Source organism: Archocentrus centrarchus, chromosome 4, assembly GCF_007364275.1.
Source record: "Archocentrus centrarchus isolate MPI-CPG fArcCen1 chromosome 4, fArcCen1, whole genome shotgun sequence".
In the NCBI taxonomy this organism is placed as follows: Eukaryota; Metazoa; Chordata; class Actinopteri; order Cichliformes; family Cichlidae; genus Archocentrus; species Archocentrus centrarchus.
In genome coordinates this window covers 10,654,188-10,679,124 of record NC_044349.1, presented here as the reverse complement: position 1 = coordinate 10,679,124, position 24,937 = coordinate 10,654,188, and the positions used below count along the sequence as shown (strand labels likewise).

General features: G+C 40.1%; 1 protein-coding gene across 1 annotated transcript in view; it reads right to left on the bottom strand.

The window, feature by feature from the left end:
* cachd1 (cache domain containing 1) overlaps positions 1-24,593 on the bottom strand; it is an 89,272-nt gene extending 64,679 nt beyond the window's left edge. The window contains exon 1 of the mRNA XM_030727472.1: positions 24,194-24,593. Coding sequence (XP_030583332.1) covers positions 24,194-24,442 — 249 coding nt within the window. The 5' untranslated portion in view covers positions 24,443-24,593. The remainder of the gene's footprint in view (positions 1-24,193) is intronic.
* Positions 24,594-24,937: the final 344 nt, after the last annotated feature.

Below are 24,937 nucleotides of genomic sequence, written 5' to 3'. Positions count from 1 at the left end.
GAACTAACAGGACCATGAAAAAGAAGGAGGAAAAAGAGGGAGGGGGTACAGGAAGAAAAGGCATGTCAAAGATGGATCTCTAAATGTCACTATAATGGCCATACAGAAACCAAACCCTTGCTAATTAAGTGTGTCTCCATTTCAACCCAGTGGAGCAAGTTGGTTAATTAAATGACCGGCCGTCAGTGTCTGCCAACTGCTTGCTGCTGCATTTAGGGGGTGCTGGGGGGGGGGGGGGGGGGGGGGGGGTCAATTTAATTTGCTTGAATCTAACTAACGGACAACCCGAGGCAATGGCTCCAAAGCCCGAGCCCACACACCGTGTTAGTGTGGGGAATGCAAATTTGTAGACCACTACACAAAGGGCTTCATCGCAGTTCAGTCATTTCACATTCACTAGGTTGCCTTTTCAATTTTCTGAACATGCATTTAAGTCCTCTGAGCGTTTATGTTGGAAAAATGGGGGGGAATTATTCCTAGATTTTATATCGCCATAAATACAAAATGTGGTTGTCATAGTAGTGCTTTAATGGATAAAACAGCTTTTTAAGGAAAAGTTTCAATCCCAGGATGCATTTGCTGCTTTATGGGAAACACTGAACAGTCCTGGTGTCTTCTGTAAATTCTCCACATTTATATGCTCTCAAACTCCTGGTGCGGAATTTCAGTCAGCCCGGCAGCTCTCCGGGTCTAAGCACTGAAGGTTTTTCTTAAAGGCAAAAGTTTCAAAAGTTAAGTTATCCTTCCTGTTCCCATTCTTTAGATATAAAAAGAACTTAAACTATAAAGAAGAGGAAAAAGGGAGCACAGAAGCAGACTTAATATGGCTCTTTACCCGCTGATATCCATCAATCTTTGGATTACACTACGAGGTTAACTGTGATCCAGTTCTCTACTGCTGGAAGGTCTTGTTTGGAAATGGCCTATTTTTTTCCTAACTACTGGTTAAATGCCCTTTGTGTCTGCCTATTTATTTAACACCTACTTGCTGCAACTTTATTCAATAGCTGAGCACCTTTATTCATTTTACTTCCTGTAATCCAAGGTTAGTTTAGTGAACTAAAACTAGAAACTAACACTGAGGGTTAAAAAGAAAAAATATCTTAGTGAACTAGAAAAAATAAAATAAGACTTGAAAAAAAACTGAAAGGTAACCGAAACAACATTTGCGCTGACAAAACAAACAAAAATAAACAAACAAAAAAAAGATAAGAAAAGTTTTTATTTTCACTCGTTGTCAGTTCAGTCATATTTGATTTCACAACCTGCCTGAAACAACTTTGGTGTCACGGTTTATTTAGACTTGAGATGTCTACACGACTGCGAGTTGACCGCTTTCAAAAACTGTTGTTTCTAAGACTTGTTCTGAGCTTCTGAGAAGTTGGTGCTTGTTAAATGCCCCGTTTATGATTATAATTAGAAACCAGAAACTGATGCTGAACTCAAATCAAACTAAGCATGTTCTAACTATAAAAACTAAGCTGAAATGAGCAAAGCCACTCTGGAAACTAACTGAGATCAAAACAAAATGAAAATAAAAAACTACAATAAATCTGCTCTAATCTATTCCTAGAAAGGATTCCCAGAAGACAAATATATTTTTAACTTAAATCTCCAGATATTATTCACCTGACATGTACTGGTGTGTAAAGGGGCCACTGCCTGTACTGATAAATTCTGACTGGACTTTCTCCGGGATCTCCTCCAGTCTAACGCAGTGGGAGGGTGAAGCCTGTCAGCTACAGGGTACTGCAGTGCTCTGAAAAAACAAGACCCCCCTTTTTTTTGTCCAAACAGCTTCAGGGCTGAGAGAAAGAGAGCGAGAGTCACCACCATGTAAACCCTAATGCTACCCACCCCCTCTACACCTCCCCAAGAAGCTCCCCATCTCAGACTGGGAAGTTTGCTCTCCCGCCCTCTCTCTCTCTCTCTCTCTACCAGACAGGATATAATGCTTTCCACATGTGAGAAAAAACAAGGGAAGGAATGGAGGGTGGAGGTGGGGTGGGGGACAAGAAAAGCTAGGAAAAAGTGGGGCCGGGTCAGATGCGAGCAGTGAAGAGAAGGATAGGAGAGGGAAAAAAAATGCAGTTTGAAACAAGCTCATACTTCCAAAGCCACATGGCAACATTTAAATACAGTCACGACTGCAAAAAAAAAAAAAAATTAACATTTGATTAACTATTTCTTTTATTTGTCAGATAAAAGTGAAGCAGCAGTAACATCTAACAAAAGACTTGCATTAATACTTGTTCATGCCACCAAATAGCTCTGCCCTCATTTAAAACAACAGTTACGCTGCATTTTGTTTTGGTTTTTTTGTCTTTTCTCTCATCAAGTTATTGGTTCTGCTTTGCCGCAAAATCAAGACATTGCCATTTCAACAAAACAAAGTGGGAGAGTTCAAATAAACAGAAAGCACAGCTATGGTGCAGTCATGTGGGAGATATTTTACTTTCTCAGCTCAAACATACTTGTAGTACAGTATACAAAACACCCCATCTCTACGTGGAGGACAAAAGATGGTAATGTGGACCAGCTGTAGTCCAAAATTAACTCTAACATAATCTAGTATCTTTGTGTTAAGAAATTATGGCTCAATTGTTAGTGCACTGAGCATCTAATAACGTAAATTGCAGGTAGAAACGAGAAGATCTCTGATACAAAAAACACCATTTAAAAACTGATGCAATTATATCCTAGTGGGCATCATTCAAAGCTGGCAATTTTGTCCCATTGTCCAGCTGCTTCTTCTCAGCACAAACTCTGGGGTGTGCCTGACAAGTACATGCTGTAAGAGGCTTTGGTCACAAGCCATTACCTTATGGTATTCACCACACAAGGTCTTTGAAGTCAAGGCAATCGAGTCATTAAAACAAGGCCTCGGGCCACAGGAACCACACACTAAGAGTTGACTAATTGGATATACCGAAAAACAAATTCTTAATAAGGATGTCGCAAGTTCTTCAATAAAATATTACAGTTTTAAGCCCAGTTTTAAGCCCAGTGTAATATCTACAATCCTATCTATCCATCCATTCACACACACACACACGTGTGTTATATATATATATATATATATATATATATATATATATATATATATATATATATATATATATATATATATATATATATATATATATATATGGGAATAACATCATTCTGCTAAAGTGGAGCCAATGTGAGAACGTTCCAAACACTGATCAAAGCTGCATACCTGAGCACCCCTATTAAGGCGATAAAATCTAGGAGAAAGAGAGGGTGAAAACAAAACCTCACACTGCGGTCAAATTAGTTCAACAAAGGAATGTGTGATAATGAGAAAATTCTGTGTTTTTACAAGTGCCTTGATTGTTTCTTCATATTAAAAGGCCCCAGAAATGACTTGTTTGTGTTAAAGCAGCAAACTCTTTGCAGTCCTGCACAAAAAGTCCACACTGGCTTTCACTTCTTTTAAATGAACAGGGACTCAGTTATTAAAAATATAGTTATACTGTACTGATCAGGTTATTAAAAACACACAAAAAAAGAATCTCGGCTGCAGTTTGGAATGTGTTTAATACACATTTACATGGGAAAAGGAAAGATGATTCATTTCCTAATAAGCATGGGCCATACTGACTTTGTTTTTAATGCCTGTTTTTTTAAAGGGGGAAGTTTATCAGAAGTCAAAAAAAATGAGCTCTTCAGGATTACCCATTTCAGAAACTACAGATCTGAGCAAAATGACAAGTGACCCACCTGGAGCCAAGAGGCAGCACAGCCATAGAAACCAAGCAGCGTCTCCAAAACACTTTACCTGCAGACTGAGCCTCAACCACCTCTGGCCCAATGCCAGCTTGCCAGCAGCGTCTGGCACCACAAGTCCCAGTCACACCCTAGTGGTACACCCCAGCAGAGCCAAAACGTCATCCAGACTCTCTGAACTGGACTTAGACATATCAAAAGAATCAGAAAGTGTGGGAGAAAAATACTGAGATTCATAAACTGTAAGCTGCTGACATGAACGGTGCAAAGTCCTCATCACGCAACACCAATAAAATTCAAAACTTTGATATATGGAGTCTGCTAAGAAACTCCCACCCACCCCCCACCCAAAAAAAACAAAAACCAGCCAAGTGAGGGGACGTTCACATGGGGCTCCCACACTGTCTGTACAAACTATCCTGGATTATCTTCACATTCCTATGCTGTTCACTCGTCATCTGTAGACACTTTCACTTCAATTTTTCTAGCATTCATAAATGCATATGAATGCACACGTGAGCCACAAATCTTGACTGAAATTGTCAATATAGTCATTTAAACCAGTACTAACTCCTTAGTCGTTTTATATAAATAAAATTAAAAAAAAAATACTAGGGGGGAAGGAATTTAATTACTCAACGATATAGAGATTGATAGGAAATAAATGATAATTTTGAGATCATCACACGCATCAAAGGCAGGTCAATGTGAGGGAGCAGGAGGGGAAAAAAGCAAGCAGACGGCACAACATAAAGGAGAGATGGTAAGGAGATAAAGAAGAATAAGGGACAGGAAAAAAAAATGTTCCTGGGGTGGTCTCCTTCTCAGGTTTCTGAGAATGATGTGAGATCATGTCTGGCCACTGTTATAAGGTCTCTCCATAGACACGGGGCTTTGTTCTAATTCATGTACTCTGAGGGCAGTTACATGGACTGATTAATCGAGGCAGGGGTCGCTCTACAGGGAAGATTAAACAGAGGGATACTGGTTTCAACTTTGCCAAGCAGAACTACTGCAGACTAGTGCTGCTGACCCTTGCTTAGACATGACCTAAAGAGCTGATACACAAAAATTGTGAATGTCAAATGCACAATGTTTTGCACACAAGTAGTCTGAACACCAGGTTTAGAAGTTACCCATGAAATTAAGCTTGATACTGTGTTAACACCAATAATATCTTTGTAATTGTGAATCAATGTTATACCCACACACAGTGTCCGGTTCATTAGGTATCAACATAGAAATCAATAATCTTTTTTTAATGGGAGAGTTCATACAAAACACAAATACGGTGCTTCACATGTATGCAAAAGAAGAAAAAAAAAAGCCTATACAGTAAATCCTACATTTATAAATGTATTTACATATGAATTTGGTAGACTGACTATTAGAATTTCTGTTGTTTACTCTACCTTTACAGCACAAAAAATGCATACATGTCCACAGGCACTATATTACTCTGCCTTATTCTAGATACTACCTAAAAAGTAGATCCAACATTAAAAGAATCAAGCATCCTCATTCAATTCAATTTAATTCAATTTTATTTATATGGTGCCAATTCACAACAACAGTACCGGTAGCCTCAAAGCACCTTATATTGTAAGGTAAAAGACCCTACAATATTAGAAAGAAACACCAACAATCGCACAATCCCTATGAGCAAGCACTTGGTGACAGTGGGAAAGAAAAACTCCCTTTTAAACAGGAAGAAACCTCAAGCAGGACCAGGCTCGGGGGGCAGCAATCCGCTGCGACTGTTTGGGGTTGAGGGGAAAGAAGAGAGCAGAGAGAGGCAGGACAAAAGGCAATAACTGCTAATGATTAATTACAGCAGAGATGTTTAAACTCACAGAATGAAACAAGATGAGTGAAAAGAAAACGAGCACCATGGGAGGCCCTGCAGCAGCCTAAGCCAACTGCAGCATAACATAATTGTTCAGGGTCACTGATCAGCGCCAACTATAAGCTTTATCAAAGAAAAACTGAATTTAAATATATCCCTGACTCACCCATAACAACATAACATTTGGCATCCGGGGAACTGAGTGTGAATGGTAAAAATGTCTGTCATTCTAAACTTAAATCCAAAAAGTGCAGCAACTGCTTTCAGACTCCAGTTTCTGCATGCTGCATGATCACAAAATATTTCCAGCTGTCCACTGGTGCAAAGCCTCTTAAGATATGAGAGTCTTCCTAAAGGTTCAGTGCATGTCAAACCAAATGTACAAAACATACATTTCCCAGATTAATCACCAGGGCAACAGGTATCAACCACACAAATGACAACATGGCAAAAGGGATTTTCATAAATGCACAGTTATTAGCACTGGAGGTCATTACAGACTAGAATAATGAGTGCAGTCGTGTAACACAGCGCTGCTACAGCACAACATTCATCTTTATGGCATGAGATGATTAACTGGATGCAGGATTTGTGTTGGCTACTTCTGCGTGCCAAGGGAGGTAACCTGGGAGCTGTGGCGAGGAAGAAAAACAGCAAACCCATGCTTGGCTAAATTATAGAAATATATAAGGACATTTATGCACAGTCATATAGACATGCCCATGAGGATGGAACAAATAACACAGCTTGAGACATCACACGTTAAGAAGTTTGTTCATTCTGAACCTGAACGATCTACATTGGCAAAGCTCTGCAACTGTACACAAGTGGATTATATAAAAAGGAGGACAGATTTTGAGTTGTGACCCTCATTTGTGGCAGGAAACCACAATGCCAATGTACACACATAAAATGCACACGCATACACAAATTTCCTCTTTTACCTGTTCAATCTATATGAAAAGTGTCTCACAAAGCTGCAAACCTGCCTGACAGAAAACTGAAAATTAGTGTAAGCAGAGTAGGAAGAAAGACAGTGAAAGCTTAAAAAAAAAAGTAAAGGAAGAGAGGTTTAAAGTACGAAGAGGAAGCAATGAACCTTTTCTTAAAGTGACCCATAAGTGATAAAAGCAGAGAGAGCTGGTGTCTGAGGGTCTCTGGAGGGATCAAAGGCAGAGACAGAAATGCAAACAAAGAGAGATTACACATGTGCACCTGTTGGTTTTGGCTCACATGGAGTGCAAAACTCATACGTAGCGTTTTAGTTAGGGAAAAACTACAACTTTCAGAGAACCGAGTGATCATTTTGGACCTAATTTATGCATTAAAAAAAGATGCGATCAAGTGGTTGGCACACTGGCTCCAAATCAACCCCAAAAACATTACAAATACTTGCATGTCACATTTTCACATGCGTTACTCATCAGTAACCAGCAACGGTACTCACCCCTGTTCCTCCAGGTCTGCCCCTGCTTTTAACAAAGGCCATGTTTGTAGTCACCGAGTCAAAATCATTCTACTTTTACCATCATGCTTTTTACGTGTAATATTCTTAACTCAACAGGTCCCACAAACCACACTAACCCAACAAATCAAGACAGGGGCAAAGAAAGGCTTTAGTTAACTAGTACAATTAACATGATGCCTACAAGCTAACTAGTGCTACCTGGTAAGTTAGAAGCATCAATGCTAAAATAAAGCTGCTGTTTTGCTCTTTGGGTGCTGGGTAATTTTAAACATATACCCAACATTTAATTAAGTCTTGAAGGAGTCCTGAAAGACCTATGAGGGTGTATGATGTCACCGATGATATAGTTTTTTATATATAGTATGTCTGTTTCATTTATAAAATTTCCATTATAAACACACCCTATAATAGACCGTGTATACCTCCACATTGGTGGGAACATCATTGGTGGATTATGGTAGGAAAAACCACTGTTATGTTATGGGGATAATTTCATGTTAAAATCATCTAATTTTTAGAGCACTTTTTTACTCAAACATCTCCAATATACCCAAAAATTTTATAAAGTTTGGACACATATATTTATTTTAACCTTAACCTGAATTATAAGACATGTACACTGTAGTAGGCCTTGAAAATGTTACATGTATACATGCTTTTCAAAATTATTTTCTCAGCTATAATTAAAGTACCATTAAATTGTCTACTGATATTTGTGTTTTTGTGATACAACTTGTCATATTTCCTCAAACCAACATGAAAGTTGAATTTTTTTTTTTTTAAATTGAATTTTCTTCCTTTTTGTGACTAAATTTCATCTTAAAAATATTCTACATTCTTTATTATGCATCACTGTGAACTAAAACTATATACCATTCAGAAATTGACAATAATTGTCTTTTGCAATGTGAAGGTTTTTTTTTTTTATTATTATTATTAGTGCCTGCTCAAATGTGGGACTTTACTAGACTGCTTGAATTTTTTTTTTCCACATTTTAACTAGCCAATACTCAGACATTTTTTGATGTATCTGTTCCAAATTATAGACAATGATTCACCTTTACGATAAGAAAGGCCAGTGAAAATTTCAGGCTTTTATCTTTAATAGTTTTTGAGGCATTCATGTTCAAACATTGCCTCAGATTTCAAAGTGTGAAAAAACATGCTGGAAGTGGCTCGATGGACCTTTTTTTTTTTACCTTTTTTTTTTTTTTTTTTTTTAAACATAGGTTATTATGTATCCTGAAAAGTGTTTGATATATGAAGCTAACATTTCCTAGCAGTCATTATATATGTCCAAACTTTAGACCATAAGAATTTTTTTTGGGCAAGGCCTACAGTGATTTGAGATGGGATGACCCATTCATGTTGGATATTTACAGTATTTTTCCTCCCTACAGCACTTCTTACTTGCACCTAACTATATGTACATACCTATTACAAAGAAGGTTTTGAATACGCACGCATATGAGGTTCTCTTTAGCTCCGAATTGAAATAAAAAAAAATTCCCGTAGGGCAGACCAAGTGAATGCACACAGATGTCTGTGAGGGCTAATACACGAAGAAGAAAAACAAAACAAGCCATCTCCCTTATTATCCATAAATAAATGAATGAATCATCTGGAACCAGTTGAATAAAGACAAATTTCAGCCCCTGGCAGATTCTCATGTCTTTTGTCAAGTCTGTGAAGTGAAGTGTTCTCACCACAGCAAGTATAAGCCTATTGTTTGCATGGAAATTTAAAGAAACATGACTGGCAAGGTTAGGATATTTCTTGATATACCTGCAAATGCAGCTCTCTCACATCAAATTGAGAGAAAAAAAAACTAAACAAATGCATCAATGACAGGCTCACCATCACTGAAACTACAGGCCTGCAGCAAATCCCAACAGAGTTTGAGTTTTTGAGTAGCTTGGAGTACTATTATAAGTAAAGGGTCCATTTAGTTCACCTGAAATTTTATACAAATGCAAGATTCAAGTGGAAAACCAATATGCACAACTCTCCTATGCAAATTAAAAAATATATATAGTATACATTCATTAAATCTCTAGCAAACCACAGGCACACACACACTGTGTCATCAACATGTCAACTCTTGGGGGGGGGGGGGGGGGGGGGGGGGCTGTCTAAACATCGAAAACCTATTCAGATTCATGAGTCGGTCATTGCTGTGTGCAGCCTGAGCGTGAGTGCTTTCAAAAGGGAGAGAGTGAGTTCCCCAAGGACATGCACAAGTTTCTAGTATGTAAATGGAAAGTGGCTTTGCTGCTGTAAAAGCCAGGAGGGGGAGAGACGCGCTTCTTTGATGATGTATGCAGGAGACATATGACGACTCCTCTCAAAGAATCACCCATTTGGCATTCCTGCTGTGACGGTCAATGTGCTTGGTTTGGCACCTCATTAAACACCAAAATAATATTCACATTCTAATGGTGGGTAGGTAGAGGATATCCATCCGTGATTTTACACTTACTATAAAGTCAGTATTATTTTTATTTGAATGCCTTTACTTGTTTCAGTAAGAATTATATCCAGTTAGACATGTCGCTCTTATTTTTCTTCATTATTTCATACTTTACAATATACAGTGACATCACTAAAACTAACCCAGTACAAAGGAGAGTAAATCAACACACCACTACCTACGTGGGCACAAACACACACAGCCACACACTACACCAACAGCGAACTGTTCCCACAGAGCTCAGTATCAGCCTAACGGTGCTTTCACACACAGACCAGGTAACACTGACAGACTAACATTTCCAGGAAAGGTAAGAGGTGTTGGCTGCACTCCTATGACAGAGCAGGATTAAGACTGCTGCACATTCCCTCCGAGACAACACTGTCAAACATCAGCCGAGACTCTTTATTTTGCATCCAGACTTTTTTTTTTTTTTTTTATTATCTGTGAAACTGCATCACTTTTGCCAGTTTCACAGCATTTCATATGTGTTTACCACCACCGTGGATTTGCGCTTGATAATAATTTAATCATTCTTTCACATATATGGTTTTACCCAGATTCTTGTCCGGTGATCGTGTTTGCAAGAGCCAGAGACAAACCTGGTCCAACTAGACCACACAAAAATCACACATTCTCTTACTTTGCGGTGCAAGATTACAAAGGTGTGGAATGTGCAAATCTGCAGTTTCACACCAACTTGTTATTGTAATTGTTATCTAAAATACATAGCATGGTCACACCCACCCAGCATCCTTATATATCTACAAAATAAATGAAACAATTAACTTTTATTTAATGGATTGAAATCATAGGCTGTATATAAAACAGGCCAACTCTATCAACAACATAGTGGCAGCCACATTGCTAAACTAAAGCCTTCGCAACAGGCTACAGTCATCTTTTATATACAGCCTATGAATTAAATCTAAAACAGGAAGTTCCATGCGAGAAAACCGCTAGAGGCAGCCACACAGCCAGCAGAGAACTGTGAAAAATGTAGCGCTAAATCAGATGCCTATATGCAAATTAGTCATGAAACTCTCCATTCAGCTTTACTGAAATCATCAATGGGAGCACGCAGGCACATTTGCATAGGCTTACAAGCAATCAAGAGCAACGAAACCTGTGAAGTGTCTCACATTTTTGACTGGGCCAGGGTGGGCAAGGCTATTTGTAAATCTGAAATGGACGCCAGGAGGAAATCTGAAAAGGACGAGCATCAGACACATTCTGCCAGAGCAAATGAAACATGAGCTCAGCTTTGTCTAAATTCCCAGGCTACACAGCCAGAGCACATTTTATGAAAACATGCATTTACATATCACAATTGTTAAAAACTAAGTCCATAACAAGTAAAGAAAAGCTGCACATTGTCTCCCTGTTCACTCGCCAACAGATGCCAGCAGAAAACCTGGCTGGCTGACGGTACCAATGCCTTGGCTGGAATATTTGAGAATAACTGGCATGATACCAGCCAACCAAACCTGACAAAAGCCCGGTCTTCTCGAAAGTAAAGATCTGGGAGACAGAAGTGTGAAAGTCCAGAGAGGAGGAGTGGATGAGATCGGATAAATTTAGACTGTAGGGTTCTTGTAGAAAGCGTTAACTGGCCTTCTGCCAGAGAAAAATACAAATGAATGAGACAGACCAGCTTGCCAGGCCATTGGCTCAACATTAAGACCTCTCAGCTAGACTGCCAGGACTGATTTCACAAATGCACACTGTCAATGTCTGCTGGAATGGAGACAGTTCCTTCTTGAATCAGTTTTCTGAATTGGGGAAAAAGAAACATTCATAAAGGATCTGGTGAAATTAACACCAGGTCATCTGGGGCGCCATCTCTGCTGAAAAACGGTAAAATCATTTAAAGGGATTCTCCACAGGTTGTCCTGCACAGAAATCAAACATCTCATTAGGATAAGACACGGCTTCCAGGTTTTAGTGCAAGTCACGGATTGGATTTTTGTGAACACACAGACACCGATTCAACACAGTCAATGAATTATAATATGCAGTTTCAGTTAAACACAACTAGCTGCTTGGCTAGTCAGAGGAGATAAATGGTGTAGATTTCCCCACTTGATAATTAACGGTAATTAACACAATGCACCTGCACAAGCATCAGCGCAAGCAACGCCGCTGGCCACTTACGTAGGTTATGTTGCAGGGCCGCAAAGACTCAAGGCTGCAGCATGAATCAGGGCCGGGAGTATACGGAGCATAATGTGACCAAATCATTTTAACAATTTTTTTGTTGCTGTTGTTGTTGATTACATTGTTTTTTTGTGATTGTTTGGAGCCAAAAATCGAATTGCACAGCCCTACTCCCACATGTGCCGATACTACGCTGCAATATACACCGCCCAATGTTGTCATACTCATAAATTACTAGATTACATAGACTAGAAATGTATCCACATTAACATATAATGAACAGATAATGGCACATATAGTCTGGATACACTTTATTCGTTTTATGTACACAGTTTATGTACACTAATAGCATCATCTAAAAAGAAAAAAAATTTGCCTAGATATGAATTATATTTATATATGTGTGATTTTTGTTTAGCATTTGTAGTTCACTTTGCATTATTTTTATTTTAATTTAAAATAGAAAAAAGACAATTAATTCTCAACAGTAATTGTTTATACCAGAGTACCAATGCCATCATGATAGATGGAAAAATTCACTGACATGAATTTTTAATTTTTGCCAGTTGTGAGACAGGGATTTTTTATTTATTTTTTTTGTGAACTTGAAAATTAAATCATATGTTCTAAGGAATATTTCCACAAAGTTTCATCAACTTTGGTTCAAAACCTCTTGAGTTATATTGCCCACAGCCAGTCAGATAAACAAACAAACAGCGGTGAAAACATAACCTCCCTCCACTGATCTGTGGGTGAGGTAACCAGGCCAAGCCAACTGTTTGTTGCAAGTAAGTCAAACAAGGAGAGACCGCAACGAGAACCTGGACAGTTGCACTAAGACAGCCAGAAAAAACAAACTGGTAAGTTTCTTAAACAAACTAAATGCCAACATGGAAAATGTGCTGCAACATCATTTTAAGATGGTCCCTATGCAACAGCAGCAATATGACGTTATGAGTCAGGCCTCATGTGAGCCATTATGGTTATTATTGGGCACTAAGCAGAGTACATTAACAACCCAAGGGCTCCGTTATCATATCCAACTTAAATGAGCTTTGTTCTCTGCTGGGGTGACATCTCAGCAGGAAGGAAATGGCCACTCTAATGCTGAGTGCAAACCTGATTTGACTGAAAAACCATTACACTGTACCGGCATATCTATGCGAAGTGTACACAGCATGCCTGGATCTTTCATTGTTTATCCAGGGAACAAATATCATTTTGCAGGCTTTATTTCAGAGAGCTGCACTGTTTGGTGATCTTGAGTAAAGCTGACCATCTCTGTGTCAAACACTGAGGCCTGTTTGGCTTTCCTAATGCTCATGTTCCATTACTCTGGAGTCAGCCTAAACCAAATAAAGCACTCGTTTTGGTAGACTCTGAGACACTGATAGCTAAACACAGTGGTGCATGTAGCTTTTTATGAGTCTCTGTGTTTATACGACTTATGTGCATGTATAGGCAAACATAAAGATGTGGGTAGTGCAAGAGTGTGACTGTAGGTATTTACATGCGTTTGGAACACTCAAAGAATCTACCCATGTTTCATCTTGTGTTTAAAGCTCTGACACTCCTCCCTGCCTCCTAATTAGCAAGCTGTAGCACCCCCCCCCCCCCCCCGCCGCCATTTTCTGTGCAAGAAAAACAACACTGCATTTCTTTTCATCTTCTGATCAGCCTTGTCTTACAGAGACAGACGGAGGCAGAGAGTCCAAAGTTCAACTCATTAGCCCAGGTCACTTCCTGATTCATCTTCAAAGGCAGCAAGCCAGCAGCGGACAAAAGGCAAAGGACACGGTTTCACATACTGCCACCCACAGACACAATTATACCAAGAAGCAGGAGAAGATGGAGATGGTGGAGAAGAGATAGACAAAGAAGAAACTAAAAATAGCCTTCCCTGAAAGTCTTCCAACTATGGTGACACCAATGACTGATGCTACAAAAAACAAAGAAAAACCCCAAATGTAAAGTATCTGATGTTTTACCCGTGGATCACATTATTGCATAAAAGCACCCACATTAAAATAATAGTGCAACTTACTGCTTTTCAGCTCATTATTTTTGCTTTAAAGACTGAAACTTTCATGATTAAGGTCACAGTCTTGTTGCTGGCATTTCCTCCTGAAACTCTGCACTGAAAGAAATATGTGTTGAGACCCAAACAGAGTGAAAACATTAGTTGGGGGGCATGAAATCCAACCCCACACTCAATCATGTTGATCTGTGCTTGATATATAAAGTGGGATTACAGACATTCTACAAGGACAAGTATTTTTCCAAATAATACAACTTTTCAGTTCACTGAGGCATATAAGCATTTGGTGCCCTTGTAGTGCTTGTGGATTTGTAATGCATAATGCCAGCAACCTCCAAGTGACCAAAAATGCAGCTTTTCATAAAATAAAAATCCAAGATCTACAAGGCTACAGCGCGCCTTCTTTACTGTCTTTTCTGCTCGTCAGATTAAAGGTCACTTCCCTGTGAATTCAACAAGCCATTCACACTATTCAAGCTACCACAGCTTCATATCTTTACACTGCTACACATGTTCAGTTGGGCCTGTAAATTTCTGCTGGCTCTGAATGAATAAAGAATTTTGACTAACTGAGCTGACCTCCATGACCTGTGACCGTAGAGTTTGAGAGGCGTCTTATAATTCCTCACCAACTGAGAGCAGACTGCTGCAACTGTGCCTTTGTGTGTGTCTCCACAATATGAAAGCCTGCCATTTCTTGGCTGCCACCAATGCACACACTCTCCTCTACTCTTGTTTTCATTCCAACCCCCAGCACCTAATTTAGCATTTTCCTCCTATGCTCTGAACTGAGGCGGAACCCCAAAGCCCGCTGTTACTTATGCACAGTCAGACCTACCATACGCAAAGTAAAAATACTGCAAACAAGCATAAAAGCATGGGTGGAAATTTTAGACAGCCCTGAAATAAGCGCTACTTTACAAAAGTAAAGTTGGAGTTTATATGCGACACAGAGCGTCGACACAGAGGCGTGAGCAGAGAAAGAGAAAAGAAGAAAAAAGAAAGAGAGGCATGCAAAACAGCCCGATCTGCTTCTCCACAGTTGGAGCTCCAGCTCTCTGCTCATCGAGAATGGAAAGCCTCTTCTGCAGGAGTGTGCGCATGCATGCATGTGTGAGTGTGTGTGTGTGTGTGTGTACTGAGGGGGATGGGGACCTTACAAATGCATGTTGTCTGGGGGTGGGAGCTGGTCCCCATATTCTCCTTGCCCTCCCAAATGGGCATTTTGTTCACCGGCCCCTTTGCCTCCACCGCAAGCCCCCGCCCCTTTCCTTTCCCCCCCGCTCTCTTATTCAGGCAGAGTTCATTTTGAGTCTCGCCCATTGTGGCGAGTGAAGGGACTGACTTGCTAAAGGGTGGCCTGGGGTCCTCTGGCTCACACTGCCAGGTCATCCCTGTTGGAGCTAACTAAGTAACACTGGCTGGAATCTAGGAAAAGAAAACACAAAGCCTGGATCACCAATAAAGATCCTCTCTCTCTCACACACACACAGTGAGTGCATCTGTTGTGGCTTGTGCAAGTGCATGTGAGAGAGAGAATTTGGGTGTAGAAAGAGAGGGCAGAGGGAGGGTGACAGCAAATGGAACATAAAGAGTGAGAGGGGTAATGGAGAAAGAGAGAATCATAAAGAAAAAGTGAGAATGAGCCGATTAAGCACAGCCTGTTAATTAGTGCTTATCGCTAATAAGCAGAGGGCCGAGTTAGCTACTTTTGCTGAAAACCTGGAGGGCTCGGCTGTGCAAAGACAGGACTTGGTTCATCGCACAGAAAATAACTACACTGATGGTTTATCAGTCGATTGCAAAAAAATATTCTGATTGTAAAAGAAATAAAGTATAACCCTAGTGAATGTGTTTCCTACAGTAGATGTGTGTCTGCATGCCTCCAAACAGAAAGCCAAGCAATATGGATGGGGATCAGCTGCAAAATTCATTTTAGCCAACTGAAAGAAATACAGATAAGTTGAGGTGTGCTGTACTAACAGATCATCCTTACTAACAAGGACCTGAAGCTGCTGCAAACTTGTGAAAGCTAGCAGGCTTCACTGACAAAAACAGTAGTTTTATCTTACAAAACACAGGAGTTTCTGGTCTACTGCTGCCTCGACTGAGTGGTTAGTTTGTGTTACCATGTGCCTCAAATGTCTAATGGGTTATATTGGATCCAAACATACATTTTAAAACCCAACAGCCTGCAGCTTTAGACCTACAAGGTGAAAATGACTGCTCTGAATCTGTGGCCTCATGTTAAATTTGTCTACAAAATGTCAAAATATGATCAAATTTCTTTCCCTCACACTTTAAAAACCAGGATCCAGTGAACCTTTAGCATTGGCTTTAAAAACAAAATAAATGCTTTTTCATTTCATTGTTCCTGTAAAGTTTAAATGAGCCATGTATTTCAGCTCTACACCTCATTATTTATGTGCATTTACTACATGATTCTCACAAACGGGACGCATGTTCTACCTGCAACTGGCCTTCTCAGGTTTGCTTAGGGTAAAACCGATAAAGACGGTTTACAGCTTTCTAATCTAACTGCGCTTAACTTCAAAAGCACCGAGATGGCAGCCGAGGAAACATTCCATCGAGATTCTTAACAGGAGCTTGGCATTTTAGGAGCAGGTCAGTAAGCCAGCAGGGGAAAAAAAAAAAAAAAAAAATTCAAAACAGTTACAAAAATGTGGAGGCTGAAGAGGCTGCGGAAAAAACGCTGCAAAACCAATTTCAGTCAAGGCCAGAGAGGCCCTCCTTTAACTAAGAAATGCGGGAAGCGGATCAAAAAGCGGTGAGATAAATGATCTGGTCACGACAGTACAGACAGATTCAAACCACAACAGCTGGTGCAGAAGGAGACGAACATCAGTTTCATGCGCCGTCCTGACCGCTGTCCAGCAGGAGCCAAGAGGCAGTGCAGAAGGCTGTACTTAAGCCAGCTGAAAATTTAGAGGGATCTGGCTAAAATGATGGAAAGCTGTATCATGCAAACATTCTGGAGGGAAAATATTTTTTCTCCATCTTTTTCTTTCAAGAGCCTCGGAACCCGAAGCTAAATGGCTCAAACACAAAATGACCCACAATGTGTGTTCACAAGTCTAATTTTGAAACACATCAAGATGTATAAGACATTTTAAGATGGATAACAGGTTACGATTGATAAAACAAGGTCAAAAAAGAAAAAAAGAAAAGCCTAAGAAGAAATGTCACTTAAACATGCAGACACTAGCAGAATATTTTCACTTTCATCTACTGAAGGAAGGTTTTCTGTGCACAACTACTCTGGGAGCCCATCAATGTCTAGTATGCAACTCATGCAAGCGTGATGTGGAATTGTGATGTGCTAAAGCCTCTAGTGAATACACACTGAACAGACAGATGATAAGCTTTTGAAACAAAAAAAAAAATCTGCAGATCAGACTGCGACGCTTCAGCTTAGTGCTGTCCTGAACATATCTGCTCATTTTTGCCTAATATTTTCTAAAAACTACTACACAGTCAAAACTGCATTGATGCCGCTGGGTAGCAGCAGGACAAGGAGCATCAAAGTAAAGTGATTAGATGACTAACTTTAGGATTAATTCAATCATTTATTTAAAAGTTGTTCTTTTCCTTTTTCAGAATACAAATTTGCACTAACGAGCCTCATAACTTTTACTAGGTCACAAGAAGGGATTCACCATTTATCAACACAAGCAAATTTTGATTTTTTTCAAAATTTTCCAGTTCTTTATTCATTCATTCATTTTTTGAAAGCATCATGACAAGTGCTCCAACATTTGAGTGAGCAGCCAGGCTAAGAGGCTATTTCCAGTGTATTTAATATATTGGTTGATATTAGCTACTTGCTGATCTAACGCCACTGGCATTTATAACAGCTGATAAATGAAAATTTAAAAAGCAAAGAAGATAGAACCCCACCCCAACCATGTTATGAATGTTTTAATATCTTCACAAAATCTAATGACAGTCCATCAAACAATAGTTAGATAATAGGTTTTAGTTTAAGTCTGAACTAATATAGAATAAAACACTGCCACCTCTAGAGCCATGTCACTTGTGTGGCTAAATACTGTTAAATACAACCAAAAGATAAGAGAGCACCGTCTCCTCAGGCATAATTATATTTAACAGCAGAGTCTATTACATTACCAAGAGAAGTTAAAAAAAAAAAAAAATGAGACCAAATTATTATCCAGAAAGGTTCTATATGGCATCAATACCTGACTCCTAGTCTCATCTAACAATTTTGGGGACCTCATGGTGTTTGGTGTGTGCTCACTGTGAAAGCTAGATGCACTCTTCTTGAAGGCACTTGCTTATAAAGGGTGCCTGAACCCCTCAGTGGTTGGAATTTTGCCAAAGCACACAATCAGCCATTGAGTTAATAAAAATGTGGCCCATTGCTCTGTTCTCTCCTGCATTGTAACGCGGGTTAACGATCGACAGGACTGGGCTGTTTCCCCGGGTTTTGGACAGGCCAAGAATTTTGAAGACAGATATGAAAGTCATCCCGAGTTTAAAGCACTACAGACGTCGCTGTGGGACTTTGCAGCTGTTGGCAGACAGCCCTGTTTTTTTTAACAAAATGAACAAAGAAAAACAAATTCTCAGGTCCAACTGAACAGTGCAACTTTTAAATTAGAGAGAAAAAAGTTTGCTTGGCAGTAAATATAGACAGTTTATAGCCTCAAATGATCATGCTGTTCAATTACAATTCAGCAAGGATAAAAAAAAATAAATTACAAAAAAGAAAACATTAAAGCCACACACATTGCAAACATTGTAGCTTGAAGTTATAAAGTATTCATGCATCTTCAGCAACTTGGGAGCAAAAAAAATCTAACAACTGTGTGTGAAAGCCAGGTAGTAAAGAAAAAGAAACTCTCCCTGCAATAAAAGCTTGGGGGGGGGGGGGGGGGGGGGGGGGGGGGGGCACTGTTAAAATGGAAAAAGAACAGATAGTCCAGCATAGCCTCAAGGGCCTCATATACCAATGAGATGCAGCACAATTTATGGTCAGAATGAAAAAAGAAAAAATCTGACCTTGCCATTTATATGGAGGCCAAGTAATGTACAGCACCTCTAGTTTTCTTAGCCAAACATACAAAATGAGATGGGAGGAAATGAAAAAAGGGTGGGTTAGAATAATGGATTACAATCCAACTGCAAACTCCAAATCCTGAGCCCAATCAGGGTTAAACACAAGTGACCACACCTCACATCTAAAAGAGATCATCCAACAAGGGCCCGAGGATTGTTAAAGGGTTAAAAACCAATGGGGAAGACTTTTAGCTCATTCTGGCATAAATCCTATGGCTGAGACGCAAACATTTGATATTTTTGTGCTTCATGTTCACATCAGAAGATTGTATGATGGCATCAGAGTGCACTCTATCGTGCTCTTAATGTGGCAAATTAGAATATTAATGCTTCTTTTGTCCAGTAACATGGAGGAAAATAGTTGTGTTCTTTAGATAAGATAGGACATAGAACAATCTGAAGTTTAAGCTGCAGTCATATTTAATGTGAGACAATCCATCCATCCACTGTCTAGGAACCAAGAATGTATGTACTAAGTTATGAAACAGTCTACATGATGGATTAGAGCTGAGCCAACTAAAGAATTTCCTAGTAAAAGTCATTTGAGCTTTTACATTGGGTCACCTCCTCTGGCACCAAAATAAAAGAGTTATCATGGAATATTGGTGTAAAACTGCATTTTAATCAAGTTGAAATAATTGGGATAGTTCTCCTACCTCACTTTACTTGGACTCACTGACATAAAACACCGGATAAGAGAAACGATGAGAATGCTCAAGAGCTCAGCAGAATAAAATTTCAGTGCAACACCATGCAGAATTTGTGATTGTGGAGGAGGGATTCCTCATCCATCAGCAATATGGTCTCATATTCTGTCATTTGCAGAAGACTGTTCAATGAAAGAAAATGTGGTCACATTACGTAACCTCTGTGCTCCGAGGAAAGGGAAATAAAAGCAGCCCCTTTATAGCCGTAACAAGGCAAGAGCAGGAACGTGCTGAAGAGATCTGGCCATTGGATGAGGACTGTTAGACATATCTTCATCTTTCATGTAATCTGGGTTATAATCAACTAAAACGTACTCAACTGAATATTCAACTGGCCATACAGCAGTTCACAAATAAATCCTAATCATGTTGTTAATTGAATGAACTGCCTGGGCATGCACACAGAGAGGAAGATGCCGGCGCAAAGTGAAAAGAGAGAGAATGAATGGGGAATAGTACCAGTCCCAGATGAAGCATAGTAACCTTGACTGAGCATACAGCCATGCAAGCTACGCAGTAAGAGGCAAGAAGGCTTTGAAGCTGTACTGCAGAGAGCCTAGCAGGAATTCTGATGTCCTGCTGTATATCCTCAAACCCTCCTCCTCCCCCGTCTCTGCAACTGATTCAATATAAAGTGAGAAAATGGGAACACAGTGCACGCAGCTGAAGGCCAATAAAAGAGAAAGAAGAGAAATGGGAGTAAAGAAGATTAAAATAAAGGTAGATGGAAACCGAGGGAGACACAGGAGTGCACGTTAAATCAAACCAAGCCAAGTCCAGGTTAAAGAAACCAACACAGTATCAATCTAAGCTCTGTTGCCATTGGACTGAACTCAAACCAGAAAATGGCAGGCTGAAGACATTGCCAGAGCTATCCCAATTTTCCTTTTTCCTACACAAACTTCCACTACACTATCGATATTCAATTAGGGGGCCAGGGATAAATGGATGAGCCAGCCTCAATAACAAACCACACTTTTCTGTGAATTGAGGCCCTTGAAACTAACACAATGAAATCTCCTTTATAAATAAGCAGCCAACAGTGACTACATGTCCTCTCTGTAAAAAGCAAGAGGGCTACATACATTTAGCATCTCTCTCTTCTGCATGTTTTTATGTTCACAAGTGATCGAGCCTGTTGCTAAATAAGTGGACGCAAGAGCAACACTGCAGCAGCAGTGGTAGCAGCAGCCATGTGTTTTTACTGCATGTAAAAAGAGAAAGGAGATTAAAGTTCCCATTTAGACCTAAAGGTACAATCCAACTTGCGAAGCTGAACCTTCTGCTTAAAGCTGCAGGAAATCCATCATAAAATGCTCCACAGGTATCAGCAAAGACCGTCTCCTTTCACAATAAGCAGTCATGCAGTAGAAATCTGTCATAAATTATTCAGAAAGATATGAAATTTCTAGAAAGGGAAGACGCTCCTCAAGTTTCTGATTTATACATTGCAAACCTGTAAAGTCTGACAGATGAGCCAGCCAGAAACAAATCAATGACACATACACAAAAAAAAAAAAAATAAGAAAAAGCCCTACAGGAGCCGAACTGAGGCTGTCGCACAGAAACTTTCCATGCAAGCTATATAAAACTAATGGAAAAAGAATGCAAATCACTACCAAACAGTGAACGGCACTCATGCTAGATAATGCACAGAATAAGATAAATGTAAAGGACAAAGTCACCACAAAAATAAACCGTGCAGAGCTACAACTCAACTGATCTGCTCATTTTCTTAACCAGATAATCTTAAAAATAAATAAGTAAATAAAAAAGAACATGCTCACAACCTTTGTTTCTGAAGTTGCACATATTGTGACAGCACCATGAGAACTCCCTGTGTTTTGAATGTTGGGACCAGGGAATGTGAGGCTTTTTGACATTTACATTTTTTTTTTTTTTTAAACTAAATCAGCACTAAAGTAGAGATGCAGGCACTAGTTGAGGGTAACTGCATTATGAATGTGCTTTTCAGTTAATCAATAATAAGGCTGAAAGCCAAAAAATAGGTTTTACCACTAAATCAAAAAACAAAAAAAAAAGAAGTTTGCAGAGCAGACCTGTCAATTTAAAGTATCAGCTGTAAGCCCTAAAGTCCCCCGATAACTGACTAACTCAATGACAGACTGAACAAGGCTAACCCAGTGACTCAAACACAGATGAGGCGAGCCTCAAATTACACATCTGCCAGAGAATGAGGGGTGGGGTGGCGAGGGGTAGAATTACATTTTAAACGGGCATGCCGGGGTGCTCACTTGATAACAAAATCCTCAAATCTTGTCCGAAGAGCAGCGCGTGAACTCGGCATGTCGCTCGGTGGAGAAAAAAGAAAACGCAAAGAACTCCAGTAAGATAATAATGAGGGCCAGCTCTGACTTAAGAAATCAGTGATGCGGTTTGGATGAAAACATATAGGGGGAGCTTAAAAAAAAAAAAAAAAAAAAAAACTTAAAGCCTTAGACACAAAAAGACCCAGCTCATCTGACACACCTTCAAATTTCAATCAGGCATGATCTGTGCCCCAGAGTGGATGTCCACATACCCAGCGTGGCCTGAAACAGACCCCTGCAGTTATATTTTTACTGGAAAACCACTGACAAATCTGAGATGTGCCACTTCAATTTAAATATATTTAAAAAAACAAAAAACAAAAAAAAAAACAGCTCCATGCCAAGTCAGATTTTCAGAGCTTGTAAAACATCTTCATAGCTCAAAACGGTTTTCCCCTGATGCAGGGGATGCCGATTGCTGAACACTGCATTTTGTATGCTGCTGTATGAATTTGAAATTAGTCACGAGAATCTAAGTGAGGCCAACAATAGCTGAAATTACTTCGTATTAATTACATCTTTGTCGCTGATGGAGGCGTTTTACTCTCATTTGAGAGGAAAACAGTCATTAATTTGAAGTATTTACACCAACAGGAGCTGAAAACAAGAACATCATGGGGAGAAAAGGGAGAAGGAAAAAAAAAAAAAGAACCCAGAGAGGGGAGAGAGATAATGATGGAAAGAACCAGAAATAAGGTGGCGAGAGCACAAACTGGAGCTCAGGGAGGGATGAGCGGTGACAACAGCAGATCCGGTGGGATCAGAGGAAGCCCTCAAAGCCGACTCCCAGAGCTGGGATGAAGGCAGCTCAGTGTGGAAGCAGAGAAGATGAAACACCATTTGGGGCCGAGGCCCCCCCGCTGCTGCGCCTCTGTGTTCGGGGCCTGTGAGCTCCTCTGCCTCTGAAGTGCTAAACACCTCCTTCACACCCCCAGCACTGCACCCTGCACCTCCTGCCATTTGGTGATTCAATGCAGCACTGCATGAATTGACGATTATCATATAGTGTATTTACTGTCTGCTGGGGCTGCAACAATACAATTATTCTCAGTGATGACTCTAGCTTCTTATTACAATCAAAGGATTGTTTGTTTGATCCACACAACACTAAAAAACAGCCCCAAACCAACAAAAAAAAAAATTAATTAAATTAAAAATAAACCTCAGTTCAGTATCACATGAGACAAATCTGCTTGGAAGCTGGAATAAGAGAATGTCTGGCATTTCTGAATGCAATGACCTCCAATTTCAAAAGGATCTCTCATGTCCACCGACTCATCATCGAATCAGTTCATTTCAGTTCCTATCTTATTATTTTACTGTCAATAAAATGGGGCAAAACTAATCCCTGATCATGAAAGCAGTTGGCGGGGTGTCTTTATTATTAGTTGGAACAAAAAGAAAAGGACAACGAGGCACACACCTTCTCACCTTTAACATGCAAAATCATGAGAGTTGCAGATTTGCTGCTTTTGCACCATTTAATCAGAAGATGTGACCTTGAGCTCTGAAGATGTGGGTGGAAAAATGTCCATTTTTGTGGCGTTTTAGAGAGGAAATTATTAATAAAATCTATTTTTTTAAAATGGTGAATGCTCATCATAAAAACAAGTATCAGTCATTTGTGAGACAGTGAAATCAGGCTGTTTGCATTTAATCATAAATCAGAAGCTGTAGATGCCCTCTTTGTGGAGAAGGGAGGATTTTCTGGATGAGCCCCCATGCTGCAGTAAACTGACTTACTCCTGCGGCCTAATGTGCAGGAAATGCATCAGCCAGGTAAAAGAAACTCATCTGTATATGCACAATGATATGTGCTCAGGAGCATACAGAAAGATAGATAGAGGACGTTCATATTAAAGAAATTTGCATTACGGAAGGACACATTTTATCTAGCTTTTATAGACATATTCAGGAGGAATAGGCAAACACACACTCGGAAAATGCGTTGATAATCTTCATAAGATTTAGTATATTAAATTATTACAGTGAATAAGAGCTTACAAGATATTAAAACAGTAAAACGCCAGCCTCACAGAACCTGAAACCTCCGGCGTGTTCATGTCCCAGATAAACGCGTCCCAACTTCAAAGAGCCTGTTGTTGCACTGCAACATTGTTGCACTCAACACACTTAAACATTTCTGTCGGCAAAGTTTCTTTCTGCAGTTACAAGAATATTTTTGGGATATACGGCTGTTTAAGAACTCCTGTTTGCGCCATTTAAATCCGCTCCAACTCAGTCGATGTGACACAAGCGAAGCGGAGGTTATCATTGCACATTCAGCGGTCATTTCAGCCAACTCTCTTTCTTTTTTCTTTTTTTACCTGCATAGTGAAGACTCCCAGCTCCTGAGAGGACAGCTTTTTCATCTGCTCGGCCAAAACTTGCGCTTCTTCCAGGATGGAAAACTCCGTCTCGGCTCCGCAATATCCACCAGAAAGTGCCAAGCAGATTAAAACGAAGCTCCGCGAAAAAGCCACGAAGCCCCCGTGCAAGCCAAGGTGTTTATCCCGGAAAGCAGCGCGCGCATTCGTTCTCAAAAACAGAGGTTTCTCCCCTGACCGCTTCGCCATGATGGTTGTGTGGGGGGGTCGCAGGCTGGGGAAGCACGGAGTCTGAACTGGTGGTGTGGGGATTAAAAAAAAAAAAAAAAAACTTCAAGGGAAACTACTTTTACAACTTTGCAGCGTAGAGTACGTGTCCCCTTTCTCCCCGGTACAAGTCTCCAGAATTCCCAGCAAGACAAACCATCGCACCTCCTTGAAATCCCTCCAGAGAAGAAGGCAAATCCATACGGGGCAGAGAATATGTTTAAGCTCTTTTTTTTTATGTTGTCGGTGTTCCCTCTTCGATCAGTGGCTCCAACTCCTGGAAGTCTGGCAAAGTGTGTCTGAGCCGGAGATTCACCACAATAGGGGTGAAAGTAGTAGGCGTGGAAACACCGAGGAGTCCTGCCGGCGCCTGGATCTGACGATCAATGGATCAGGCTTTCACGATGCCTTCAATAGCTGCTCGAAAAGGGGCCACCGGGGATACGACCGCTGTGGAATAACCCCCCCCCCCCCCCT